The 13,625-nt window shown below is 37.1% G+C and overlaps 1 protein-coding gene across 1 annotated transcript; it reads right to left on the bottom strand.

Moving 5' to 3' along the window:
• Positions 1 to 1,742: 1,742 nt before the first annotated feature.
• On the bottom strand, positions 1,743 to 12,683 carry LOC132608209 (E3 ubiquitin-protein ligase SP1). Its single transcript, XM_060322273.1, has 11 exons — positions 12,296 to 12,683; positions 12,118 to 12,170; positions 11,444 to 11,568; positions 11,260 to 11,355; positions 11,002 to 11,139; positions 10,235 to 10,300; positions 9,214 to 9,326; positions 8,772 to 8,882; positions 4,014 to 4,057; positions 3,812 to 3,917; positions 1,743 to 2,135 (listed from the first exon to the last, which is right to left on the bottom strand). The coding sequence occupies exons 1-11, from the start codon at positions 12,367 to 12,369 to the stop codon at positions 2,033 to 2,035; spliced, it is 1,029 nt and encodes a 342-aa protein (XP_060178256.1). The 5' UTR covers positions 12,370 to 12,683; the 3' UTR covers positions 1,743 to 2,032.
• Positions 12,684 to 13,625: the final 942 nt, after the last annotated feature.

The raw sequence follows: 13,625 nt of genomic DNA, 5'->3' as shown, positions 1-13,625 counted from the left end.
CGGCGAAGGTGGAAGTGAAGAAGAAAATGAGGGGTGGGGTGGGGATTACAAAAAATTGAATCTTACAATTAAAAAAAAAAGGAAAATTAAATAATACATAACCAAAACGCGTCTCCTTTTTTATCATATTTATATATTGTGCCACATCACCTCTTTGATGTGGGCGGAGCCACCTCGACCGAGGGTGGTCAAGTGCACACCCTTCGTCAGAAAATTACGCGGTGTATATGGGTTATATGTTAGCCACTATGAGTATATATTTAATTTTACACACCCTTAACACAAGCGAGAAGAAAATTTGCACACCCTTCGCCAAATTCCTGATTCCGTCACTGCTCTCTGGGGGTAAAAAAATATCACTTTTAGATACATAAGGTGTGTAATGGGACGACATGAAAGTTTAAGTGTGATATCGACATTTCGAGTATAGTTTGAGGGTTAATCTATATCTTTTGCCTAATTTCCAGCTATATAAGTCCTTTTTTTCGGAAAATGTTTTCCTCCCAACCGAATACATCCTTGATGTCTCCCATTTGATTGAGTATTCAAACCATAACTGAAACAATAATAACGTGCAGCCGTTATTCCAGAGAACATAGAATTTGTTTGGCTGTATTAGAAGGGTGCTATTGGTTTACTAGTTTAAATAAAAACTTTTATGGCGATTATAAAGCATTAAAAACTTGTTAGGCATAACTTCCTACCTTTGTTGTTTTTCCTTTTCTCTCTAATAAAAAATGAACCACAGAAAATACTTATATAAATATCATTCCCGCCTTGTTTTGTTGGATTGTCGCCTACTAATGAATACAAATATGACGTCTTAGTATTAGGAGCCCGTTTGGATTGGCTTATAAGTTACTTATAAGTTGTTTTCAGTTTTTTTAGTGTTTGACTGGCCAGCTTAAAGTCTTTTATGCTTAAAATAAGCTCAAAAAAATAATTAAACCCATTTGACTTAGCTTATCTAAAGTAGCTTATAAGTTAAAAACAGCTTATAAGCCAAAAAAATGAAATAAGTTAGACTACCCAACTTATTTTTTTTAACTTATAAGCTGTTTTCAACTTATAGGCATAAGCCCATCCAAATAGGCTTTAGAAAAATTAAAAAAAAAAAAATAGCAGGCGTACGTTTATGTCTTCAATGAATACTCCCAATATTGATATTCAATGAAAAATCATTTTTGCAACTGACTATGGACATGTAATTGAAAATGGTTTCTAAATGACTGAATGGAAGTTATTATAATCTTCGCCTCATAAATTAGTTTTGCCGAGTGAATTAAGCTCACTCTTAATTTACTTAATATAATTATAAGTTAGATCCATCCTTATTTTTGTTTTATTCAATGTTGGACTCCAGTGTTATATTTTCCATGATCCAAATATACAACTTCGAGCGTGCAGAAATGTGTTAGCTTGTCCCACATTAATTGAAGAAATGAGTTGTTTCTTTATACAATCTTGGATGTGTTAGATACACAATCCATTTTCTTGGCAAACAAACATTCAGAGACTTCTGATGGAATGGAATTAAACTAAACTCTACAATAACCTTGCGTTAAATTGGATGAGTTCTTTAAATTAAATTTAAGAATTTTTTATTCTTTCCAAATAACTCTCCAGCTTTCTTAGAAAATCATTCTTGCTTATTGTAAAGCCAAATTAAGTATTCTCGACGTTGAGGTCTGAGTCAAGAACCAGAAATGATAGTTAAGTGTTAGCCTGAGTATGTAAAAACAGAAGCACAATGGAGGATAATTGCATGAATGGAGCCTATACATCATAACGGCATACAACTCTCCAATTTATGACTAATTCCAGCTCAATACTATCTACAAGTTAATATCCGAGTTTCAAAAACGGCTAACACTTGCATAAACTTTTGCATGAGCTATTATTAGAACCAGAAATTTGATTGTGTGAGCGAGAAAAGGATTACTTCAACAGACAATTCAACAAGGGAGCGAGAGAATTGGCTTTCTGCTCATCCATGTGTGCTGTTACCTAAGGCTATGAAATAATGTGCAGATCAATGACGAAAAGTTTTCACAACCTGCTCGATCCGTCTCCTACAAAGTGGGCAGTTTCCCAAGTGTGAAGAGCACGTCATGCAACAGCACATATGACCACACCTGCGAAACAAACAGGTAAGTGCACCTTTAGTATCCCGCCAGCCACTAAACAATAGATAGATATTGATAGAATAATAGATGGAACAAAATGCTCCAATTCTGCAGCTTTTTCCTTGCATTCCTCTATTCTTACCCCTCAAAGTCCTCTAATTTTATTGTGCAGTGTGTTTAAGCGGATTTGTCCAAAAGGGATGAATCAACCAAGCAGCAAAACACTTGAACAGCATTGGAAAATAAAATCTCATGACAAGTCTGGGAGACACTATTTTTTTTCAAGATTTTAGTTCAGCGGCCTAAACATGGACAAAAAGGAAGCTGAGCCGTCATTGATTAAATCAAATGAACTCAACTATTCCCCAATAAGTTGAGGTGGCTACATGAGTTCTACATAGCAATTCCGCTCTATTTAGACATTCCATTGCAATACTAAACAACTTGCCTTTTAAGATCTTCGTTCAGGTAACCTGGACAAAGTGGGAGTGACATCGGTGGAAGACAAGATACGGGAAGCGAGGCTGAGATGGTTTGGGCATGTGAAGAGGAGAGACACAGATGCCCCAATGCGGAGGTGTGAGCAGTTGGCTATGGACGATTTCAGGAGAGGCAAAGGAGGCCGAAGAAGTATTGGGGAGAGGTGATTAGACAGGATATGGCACAGTTTCAGCTCACCGAGGACATGACCTTAGATAGGAGGTTGTGGAGGACTCAGATTAGGATAGAAGGCTAGGTGGCTAATCTTTTCACCATAGCAGTTGTAGTTTTGCTCATTTGTTTATTGCCATTGGATTTCTGCATTGGATTACTGCTTATATTTGTTGGGCTGTTGTACTTTGGTTATCTTAGTTATTTATAGTAGCTAATGCTCCTTTCTTTCCGAACTGTTCTACAATGACTTTATCGCTTTTGTTATTCCTTACTTTCTTATTGTTTTCGATATGTTTGGTCCTATCTAACCTTTTGTCTTGTTTTTCCTCTCTTGTTCTCCTCTCTTGAGCCGAGGGTCTCTCGGAAACAGCCGCCTTACCTTTCAAGTTGGGGGTTAGGTCTGCGTACACTCTACCCTCCCCAGACCCCACATGGTGGGATTATACTGGGCTTCTTGTTGTTGTTGTTGTTGTTCAGGTAACCTGGTTTTATCTGAATTAGTTTTATTTTTTCATCAGTAGTTTATCTGAATTAGTTGGTAATGCTTATATGAACTCTACTTCTATTGTGATTGGTTAGTCTAAACCACATTGGCACGTGATTCCTGAAAATTTCGGAAATTTTGCAGCATAGTAATGTCCCGAACATCTAAATTATTGAACAGGTAATGATTGAAGATAAATGGTCAGAAGGCATCTTGTTTATGAAGAGCATAACGACGGAAAAGAGAGGAAACCAGTTATCAACCTGCTATACCGGTTATTTATTGGTTTGCATAGCATCTTAGTTACATCGTTCACCCTCTAAAGCCTCAGCTTCAACATGGCAACAACTTATTCCTTGCTATAGGCAATGGGCCAGAAACTAGGGACAGAAGATTTGAAGTGGGTTGACAGAGGAGAGCATTGAAACCACATTTCTAAATGCAAGAACCAAATGCCCTTTTTTCTTTAATAGTACAATATATTGAAGGCATATAAAAAATTACAGAAAATCAGAGGTAAGTAAAAGCTTTGGTCAAAGGGTCTTACGGGACAAAAACTGAGTTGTATTCCTGCTCTAGACATATAACGCATAGATCTGGCATTAACTGGTCCTTTTTATTATCCACTCCATTCTCAGCTGTAGCATTAGAACCTAAAAATAGAAAGGAAGCAAAATAAAACAATTTAACTGCAAAGCAACCAAAAGGTTGAGACATTAAGATAGAAGAATGTAAACCAAGCAATCTACCTTCATCCTCATGTCCTGCTCTTTTAGCAGCAGCATCAAGAACTCTGCACCGGCAAGTGTTTCTCAAGTTTAGGATTATCAACCAAAAGAAGGCAAAACACAGGAAAAACAGAAAAGACAAAACTGCCGCTTGAAATGTACAAAATTGCACCAACATCAACGGAAGAAAATAAATTGCTGCACAAATATATCTCAAGAAGTTCAAGGCCATAAGCATTAAGATATCTAGATCACCAAAAAAGATAACACCAGAACTTTTGGCAAGCTCGCTTCCTAAAGCAGATGAGCCAAGATGAGCCAACCTTGCAGGATTGGAAATTTTAAGGGGAAAAGAAAAGAAGCAAAGTTTCGTTACTCAGGACTATTTTAAGCTGATGTCAGACTAACCAACTTAATCAATCTGAACCTCATTAAAAATAAAAAACCTATAAGCCAAAATGGAGTTCAGCTCACTCCTAGAATCAAGGATTTACCAATGAAAAGTAAAAAGTAATACATATGTAAGTCATATAATCGGTCTACTAACATCAAAAAATGCACAAAAGTATGATATACTCCACTTTATCTTTCCTAGTTGAGTGGCGGCACGGGTAATAAGGTGGGAAAATAATAAATTTGTAGGTAAAGTAGAGATGAAGTTCAACTATTTTGAGAATTTGAACTTTCCTTGAAATAGATGTGAATGCAATACTTGTTATTTTTGTAATTTTGCTCTTGCACCTTCTTGATGTTGCCATCATTGTTAGTACCATTATCATATATGTATAGAAAAAGGGAAAAATGCACCTAGATATTTTGATTGGTTTAATAAGCTCCATTAACTGAAGAACCTCTAACACAAAGCTGTTTTAATAAAGCAATAGTTTACTCATGTTATCAGGAAAAACCCTGTATAGAATAAGTGTACCAAAAATTAGAGAATTCCACGCTTCTCTACAAAAGATAACAAATCATCTATACTAACGGGGACCCCATGGGGCCACCAAAAGTCGTATTCCACCCCTTCACAACTCTCCTATTTCTTTCCACCAAAATACTCATTTAAGTGGCATGGATGCTAAATTCTAAGCTATTCGCGAAGTTGGAAGGAGGTAAAAACCAAGAAAAATGCCTTCATCTCAAAAATACTAGGTCACAAATATTTTAAGGGACTAATGTTCATCTTAGCCTGCTACAAATTTGCTTATCTATGAATTGGGTGGTGCAGTTTGGTGTTTGTGGCACTAATCAAATTCTGTATTCTTAGTAATTTACTTCATTCTCAGGATGGGTGAGAACTCAATGGCCTGACAACATCCGAGCAATATACACATGTATAGATATTTCTTGGGCACAAATCTCGCCGTGATTGCTGGCCCCGGAAAACATCCATCCCTCCCAGTGTTATGAAAGGCGCTCGCCTTACGCCAAAAGGCGTGAGGCGTGGCAAGGCGAGCCTGCCTCACCATAGCCAGCTAAGGCGTGGCAGTTTTAGAAAGGCAAGGCAAGGCGAGCAAGGCGTCGCCTTTTTTTTTTGTTGTTTTTTTTTGTTGTTTTTTTTTTTAAAAAGAGCTGACTTTTTAAAAACATATTGAGAATAAAGAGTAAAATATTATTTCTAGGGTTTTATTTCATCACTTTTCCATAGCAGCTGCGTCTCCTCCTCTCCTCCTCCTCCTCCTCCTCCTCCTCCCCCTCCCCCTCCCCCTCCCCCTCCCCCCTCCCCCCTCCCCCCCTCCTCCGCCTCCCCCCCTCCTCCCCCGCCTCCCCCTCCCCCCCCCTCCCCCTCCCCCCCCTCCCCCCTCCCCCCTCCCCCCTCCTCCCCCGCCTCCCCCGCCTCCCCCGCCTCCTCCCCCTCCCCCTCCCCCCCCCTCCTCCTCCTCCTCCTCCTCCTCCTCCTCCTCCTATCACGAAGTTAGAGTTACTTGTCTAAAAAAAGAGGTGGAGAAGGTTGACAAGATTGTGGAGGAACACAAAGTGCAATGGAGCAAGTTTGGATGTTCCATTATGATGGATAAATGGACAGCCCGGAATGGAAAAATGGTCATCAATGTTTTGGTAAACTCTGCAAAAGGTAGTTTGTTTCTTGGATCATATGATGCCAGCCACTCTTCTACGGATTCCACTAAAATGTACAGCTTGTTTGAGAGGACTATTGAGTCAATTGGAAAGGATAATGTTGTACAAGTGGTTACCGATAATACTAGTGAGAATGTAAAAGCAGGTCAAATGATGCATGGCACATTCCCACATATTTATTGGACTCCATGTACTGCCCATTGTATCAATTTCATATTTGGTGACATTTTCAAGATCAACCCGTATGCTTCAGGTAACTTTAATATAGTTTTGACTTGTGTACTTGTGCCACAGCATCAAAGTGTTACATTTTACACTTTATAGTTTATACTTAATAACTATTTGGTATTTCTTTTGTAGTTTTTAGCAAGGCTACTAAGATGTATGCTTACATCAGTCAAAGGCCATTGCTATCAAACTTGATGAGGAAGTTTACAAATGAAAGAAATTTGGTGAAACCGGGCAAGACTAGATTTGCAACAGCTTTCTTGACTTTGCATAGTTTTTACATGCAAAAGAAAAACTTAAGAAGCCTAGTCACTTCAAATGAATGGAAACAAAGCAAACATGCAAAGGAAATTGCAGGGAAAGAGGTTGCGAGGAACATTATTTTTCCATCATTTTGGAATGATGTTTGTAAGGCACTTAAAGTTGGTGGCCCTTTGATTATCGTACTTCATTTGGTGGATGGGGAGAAAAAACCACCAATGGGCTATCTTTATGAAGCTATGGATCTTTGCAAAGAATCTATTGCAAAGGCATTTGGGGGAGATGAGAGGAGGTATGAAAAAGTCTTGAAGATCATTGATAAAAGATGGTCGGATCAACTTCATCGACCTTTGCATGCAACAGGACATATTCTGAACCCGGGGTTATATTATAAGACTGCAGCTGCTGAAACTTTAGATGGAGAAGTGTGAGATCACTACATTTCTGTCTTGAGAAGTTGGTCCCTGATCCCAATTTGAGAGATAAAATGTCGGCTGAGCTTGGTGAGTATAGACAAGCAGATGGGACATTTGGTAAGGAATCTGCCATTAGAGCTAGAGACAGTTTGTCACCAGGTAAGTTAGTTGTTTTACTTGTCTTTATAACTTATTTGATTTCTTTATACTTAATACTTTTTGAAATATTTTTTCCGTAGTTGAATGGTGGATGCAATATGGTAACCATGTTGCAGCCTTGCAAAAGTTTGCTATCAAAGTACTAAGCTTAACTTGTAGTGCATCCGGATGTGAAAGAAATTGGAGTGTCTATGAACATGTGAGAGAGAAGAAGATTTATTCTATTTTATATTACATAATTACATTATCCTTATTTTATTAGCATTCTTTAATTACTCTCTACAACTTATACACAGATTCACTCCAAGAAGAGGAATAGACTTGAGCTAAAACGTCTCAATGATCTAGTGTACATTAAGTACAATAGAACATTGAAGCGTCGTTAAAAAGCTCGCGACAACATTGATCCAATTAGGTTGGAGAATATTGATGAGGTAAATGAATGGGTAACTGGAGCACCCGAAGACCTTGCAGAGGAAGAGTTAGAAGATGATGGTCTCACTTGGGGTATTGTTGCTTCGGCAAGTGGATGTGAGGAGAGTATTTATGGTCTTAGGGCGAGTTGTTCAAGTTCAATGACCAAGGATAAAGAGGTGGCTTCTTCAAGTCGAACCCTCTTTGATGAAGACTCAGAGGAAGAAGAAGATGACAGCCAATATAATGATAACACTCTTGTGGTTGAAGAATTTTTAGATCTTGAAGAAGAATAGCTAACACTTAGGGACCTTATGACTTATTAACTATCTAGTTGGAGACTTTTAGACTTTTTTAGTTTTTCAATTGAAATATATGCTAGTATTTTGTTGAGCATTTGAGTTTTTGGGTATTTATATATGCATATTTAATATATTTTTTTTTTTTTTGTTAATTCTCGCCTCGCTCCTAAAAGGCGCTCGCCACGCCACGCCTCGCCATGAGGCGTGAGGCGAGCCCTTGTCGCCACGCCTCACCTTTCGCCATCCTAAACACTGATTCTCTCCCATGTGGAAAAGAACATGCATATAAGGATCTTCTTCCTCATTTTATTAGAATTCAGTATAACATGTCTTTCTCAACTTTTTTAGTAGAATTCAATATAACATGTAGTCCAAGCCCATAACAAAATAGTATATTTATGTGTACTGCCCTAGGAAAAAAGTCCATCTCTCCCATGTGGAAAAGAACATGCATATAAGGATCTTCCTCATTTTTATTAGAACTCAGTATAACATGTCTTTCTCAACTTTTTAGTAAAATTCAATATAACATGTGGCCCAAGCCCATAACAACATAGGGCATTTATGTGTAAGGGCCTGATAACAGGTAAAGCCTAAGGGTTTTTCTGTCCCTATCGTTGGTATCTCCAAAACCATGTCTCGTTTCTGCACACAGGTGCATCTTGTGAGTGGAAATGGAATATGCCATTGTTTATATGCATCAAAAGCTCCATGTATTTTGTCACCAACTCACCATAGGTAATTTCTCATGTCTTGTCACTAAACTCTAATGCAATTGATGAACAAACACTTCATGAATATTTCCCCATAAAATTCATTTGCGAAGTGCCCATAACTCAGAAGGATTAGTAAGGGAAAAATGGAAAAGAAGAGCCAGAAAAAAAAAAAGGGCAGTTTTAGGAGTCTTGGGTTAAACATACCTCCTGCGCAATTCCCAGTGACGCTTCCTTTCCATCACAAAATGAAAAACATGCTTCATAAGTAGATATACACCGACGGCAGAAAACCCCATTGAAGCATACTTGTACCACCTGAAAAGAAAAGAACTTATCAATACTATGTACGAGGCTACCGCCAACAATTCCTGGGGCCGCCTTGAATACTCATGGAGGAATTGATATGTTGAAGCAAGTTATTTCACGAACTTCCATTTTTGTAGACAAATCTTTGTTGAATCAAATGTGATAGTGGTAAGGGTACTTCATACAGATACTACGAAATACATTATCAACCTAATTGAAGTAGAATGTACTCGTGTCAATGACTTTGAACATAACAGTTGATGCGGGCATGTGAAGAAGTATGTAAAATTACTAGGGGAAGTATACGGGTGGTTACAGTTAGAAAGTAAAGCATACCAACCTTGCCCATCTCCCAAGATTTGCAATGAGCTGGTCAATAGTTTTATGAGAGATATAAAACGGGCCTTTGTGTGGTCGCTGGACCCGAACTGTCCCAATGTCATCTTTAACAGCCTGATACAATCACAAAGGAATAGGAACTTATCACACTATACAAACAGATCTTATATGCATCCAGACCCCATGATACACACAAAGAAGGGTCGACCAGTGTTCAAGCAGAGTAATGTAGTAGAAGTGAGCAATGAAAGCTTAAGTATAGCTAGAGTAATCTATTAATATTGGATGCATTTTCATCCTGTTATTTCCTTGATATCTATTTCTATTCGATATTTGCTATTTTATTTATTAATTTCGCTTCAAACTATTTCCTACCAATCAGGTCATGATGACCATGAAAAACACAAGGAAAGACAAATTACAAGCAAGTGCAAACTTTGGATGCTTGCTTCCACTCAACTGCAACAAAAGAACTGGGTCATTTTATATATTTCGAGGATGCAAATAGGTCTTGATATGTATTTTATGTGATTAAAAAAAGTTCACTAATTTACCATTTAGTTGAATTTCTGTAACTCTTGGATCATTTTGAGTTTGTTCTAGAATTCAAATCCTTTCTAGAAGTCTCCTCTTATTCCTTTTTTTTTTTTTTTTTTTTTTTTTTTTTTTTTTGTATTTTTACCTCTTTTCCCTTCCAAGAACCACAATTAGGTGATGCAACAAAAATCTCTAGAAACTATTACTAAGAGTTACCTTACAGAAAATAGAGAACTATATAGAAAGGGCGAGAACTAATAAGTATATAGAAGGTGTTTTGTTTCACTGTATCTGTCATCAATTTTATTTACAGATAGTGTGAGGAAAACAGTTTTTGATAACATCACTGTTAGGAATACATAGTGAGTGAGTAATCAATAAGCAGACAGAGAGTTGCTATTAGGCATCATCTGAATTCTGTTAATTTGTCTTACTCCCTTCTACGGAAGTGTTGTAGCTATTTCTGCTCAAAAGGTATATCATACCTCACCAACAACAGTCAAAGGAGTACCAACTGGCAGCACACGTTCAATCCTCTTCACTCCAAGCATCTTCAAAAGTAATCATCAGTTAATTAACTTCAACAAAATACAAAAGAACACGGTCACACATGAACAGATATGCAAGTGACTGGGGAGAGTGTTTTCCTGCAATGCACTACCTTCTATGCTTATGAAGCTAGTTAAAAATGGCTTCGGCCTCCTCCTTATGAAAATAATAGGCCACAGTCAAAGTTACCATCAATAAAAACTTTAGAGATCAAATATTAAGCTGGGAGAATATTGCATCTCTGCCAGCGGTACCATTTTAAGAAGTTCTGCCATTCATCTGACCCAACTCCTGGGAGCTACAATCAAGGAAGAATAAGGTACTATGAGGCCAATATTGGGAGTATTCTAGGTTGATCAGAAGACGCAGAGTTTTATGAAAATACAATTACAACCTGCACTATCACTGGTTGTGAAAAGTAGAGGAGGAAAAGGAAAGAAGACCAGACTGCTCGCCATCTCCATGGGAACTATTTATTATACCCCTTTTGTTTTACAATTGGCAAAGAAGATTCGTCTCTTAACCCCTAGATTTTGGAGGAGAAAAATGTGGAGAGGCATACTCCTTTCCTTTTCTTTAAGGTCCTCTCCATTTCCTTTAGTTCTCCTCCTCTTTATTCACCTAAAGTGAACTATACAGTGAAACCACACCCAAGCATGAACATGGCTTACACGCTGAACAACAGTTATATGTCAAAACAGACCTTAAGACCTTGGAGATAATCCAATGTCCCTCGCACAAATGATCGCCCCACTTCCTCAAAGACTTCACTTCCAACTGTCAGTACCAAATCCGTGGCACCACGACCACCAACTACAAAAGTGCGACCTGTTCCATCGTCCTAGTACACAAGTCAAAATATTAAAAATTCATAGATCAAAGCACTGCAAAATTCTTAAGAATTCATTTATACAGCCTTCAGCATTATTAAGATAGAAATACAAGAGGAAGTCATTCCAACCAGGTACCACGGAACTTCTTTACACATCGAGAGCATCAAAGCAGAATCCTGTATCCAAGATCCTGCATCATTGTGTTTCAGAAAATGTTGTTCGGCCTGTAATAGTATCAAGAACATTTAATAGAACATCACTGAAAGGAATACAGATATCCTATGCTATTATTTAAAGACCGAGATAACATACAGTTTCTTCCACTATCACGCCTCGTAGACCACTGTACTCACAGTTAATTGGTGTATCTGCACCAACCCTTCCAGATATAGTAACCACCAGAGGCAACACCTTGGATGCAGTATCTAGTAGTTGGGCTAAAATAGGAGTACAAAGATCATTCAAGGTTGAGAGAATTCACTAACAAAATGCAACAATAAGATATATAACTATCCAATGTTAAGTTCTAAAATTATGTGGAGCAAAGAGATGTTCTTCTTTCAAATATGATTTTATTAGTTACACCAAGATTGTGCCTGAATTACAATAACACATACTATATTAATCATCCAAAACATCCATCCAACTATCCATGCACAAACGACACCATTTTTACACCGAAGATATAAGGAACACAGTATATAACTCTTGTTATGGTAAGAACATACTACCAAAAAAATGTAACAAGTTTAGCGGTACTCGACAAAACTAAAAATCCATCTGCCTCTTTGCTCCCTCTAAACCCCTCTTCAGTTTTCTCAATGGATACAAAGTTAGTTCTTTTTATATAAAGTGGTTGAGTTTTCTTATAAACTATGAAATGCAACCTTTTGAATGACTCCTTCTAATGGCAATTTCGATGTCTACTAAAAGCGATTAGTAGAACAACTAAGCCATTCATATCTTGAAAAAACAAAGTCACTTACCAAGATCCTTCAATTGATTAACCCTTGTAACAGATTTAAGCACTTCAGCATCTCTGCATTAGGACACAGACATGTAAGCAACTAAGCAATTAAATTCGAGAACCACAAAAACAGAAAAAACAACAAAAGAAACAATTAATTTTAAGAAAAAAAAAAAGTGGATGAATTGATTATAAACCTTCCACTGCTTCTTCCGAGAAGATAAAGAGCAGCTGCACTTAAACAGCAAGATAGCCCGCCCCATGGAGCCATTTCCAGTAGCACCAATAAAACAAACACAATAGACAGGTATAAATAAAACCTAAAGCTTGGCCCTAATTAATGAAATCCGAAACAAAGTACGAAACTTATATAGAGCAATTACGAGGATACAAAACGGGGCATGTTAATTTGGACTTGGGACTGAAGAGAGAGAATTTATGTGGAAAAAAAGAATAATTATGAGAATTTGAAGATGAAGACAGTGCATAAGATGCCAAGAGTCGTTGTGAGGGTGATAGGGAAACTTCAAAGTACAGTTATGTTTGATCCACCAATGCTTTTTATCTAGTACCTGTACAACACTTGAGACACAAGTCCATAATCCAGCCATTTCTTTCTTCTTCTTTTTCCTTTTTTCTGATAAATAAAGAATTTTGTTTATATTATTGAAATTGAACTAAATAAAAATTTAAAATCTCTTGTAAATCATATGGCTCAAATATTTTTAGTGCAAATTTTTTCATTTCCTTAAATGCATTCTCTTACGTTGGCAACAAGTCTTCTTTTTCACTTGTGCCTACTAGTAACCATATAATGAAAATGGATATTGGTTTCCCTCAATTATGATACATTAATCCTTTCCATGCTATTTTAGGTAGATCGCTAAGCATTTGTAAAATGTTAATACATGAGAAGTTTATCCTTCAAGTTCCTTGCACATACTGTGGTGTTCATCAATTTCTACGTACCTAACTAATTTTGCTGGGTACCTCCTACCTTTTACTAACACTGATAATATTTAAATTTTACCATCTCTTGAATTTTGGTTATTCATAATTAATAAATTGTCCCATATTCGCCCTTGATCCTAACAGAACTCAAATACATAGCTTAATGGAAGGTAAATTTTTTACAAATCAAATATTTTGATACGTAAAATCCATCCAATTCACACTCGAGCTTCGTTAGAATCAAAGATAAATAAGTGATGTTTTACTAACAATAAGAGCATAATCCAAAAATATTGATAAAATAAAATGAATATATTTAGTATATAAAACATCCAAGGGCGTGATCTAGTAATCAATGAAATATATACAATCCTGAGGGTTCAAATCTTAGTAGTGCAAATCGCATAGCAAAAGCACAATTATAAAACGCATTACAGAATCATAGCTTATAAATCACATTCAGGAAGGGCAAAGGTCCAAATAAACGCATGGACTATACTAAGTAGAGTAAATTTACTCTATATTAAAAAGTGTCTTGTTTTTACCTCGTTGTTATCAAATGACACAATCTTGCCC

Source organism: Lycium barbarum, chromosome 1 (assembly GCF_019175385.1).
Source record: "Lycium barbarum isolate Lr01 chromosome 1, ASM1917538v2, whole genome shotgun sequence".
Taxonomy (NCBI): domain Eukaryota; kingdom Viridiplantae; phylum Streptophyta; class Magnoliopsida; order Solanales; family Solanaceae; genus Lycium; species Lycium barbarum.
The sequence above is the reverse complement of the archived record's forward strand: the minus strand, read 5'-3'. Positions and strand labels throughout refer to the sequence as shown.

Excerpts from the sequence above, each read along its gene's own strand:
- LOC132608209 (XM_060322273.1), bottom strand. The coding sequence starts at position 12,369 with ATGGCTCCATGGGGCGGGCTATCTTGCTGTTTAAGTGCAGCTGCTCTT. Across the intron at positions 12,171-12,295 it reads CTCGGAAGAAGCAGTGGAAG|AGATGCTGAAGTGCTTAAAT; the intron begins GTTTATAATCAA and ends GTCCTAATGCAG. Across the intron at positions 2,136-3,811 it reads TACAACTCAGTTTTTGTCCC|GTGTGGTCATATGTGCTGTT; the intron begins GTAAGACCCTTT and ends TTTGTTTCGCAG.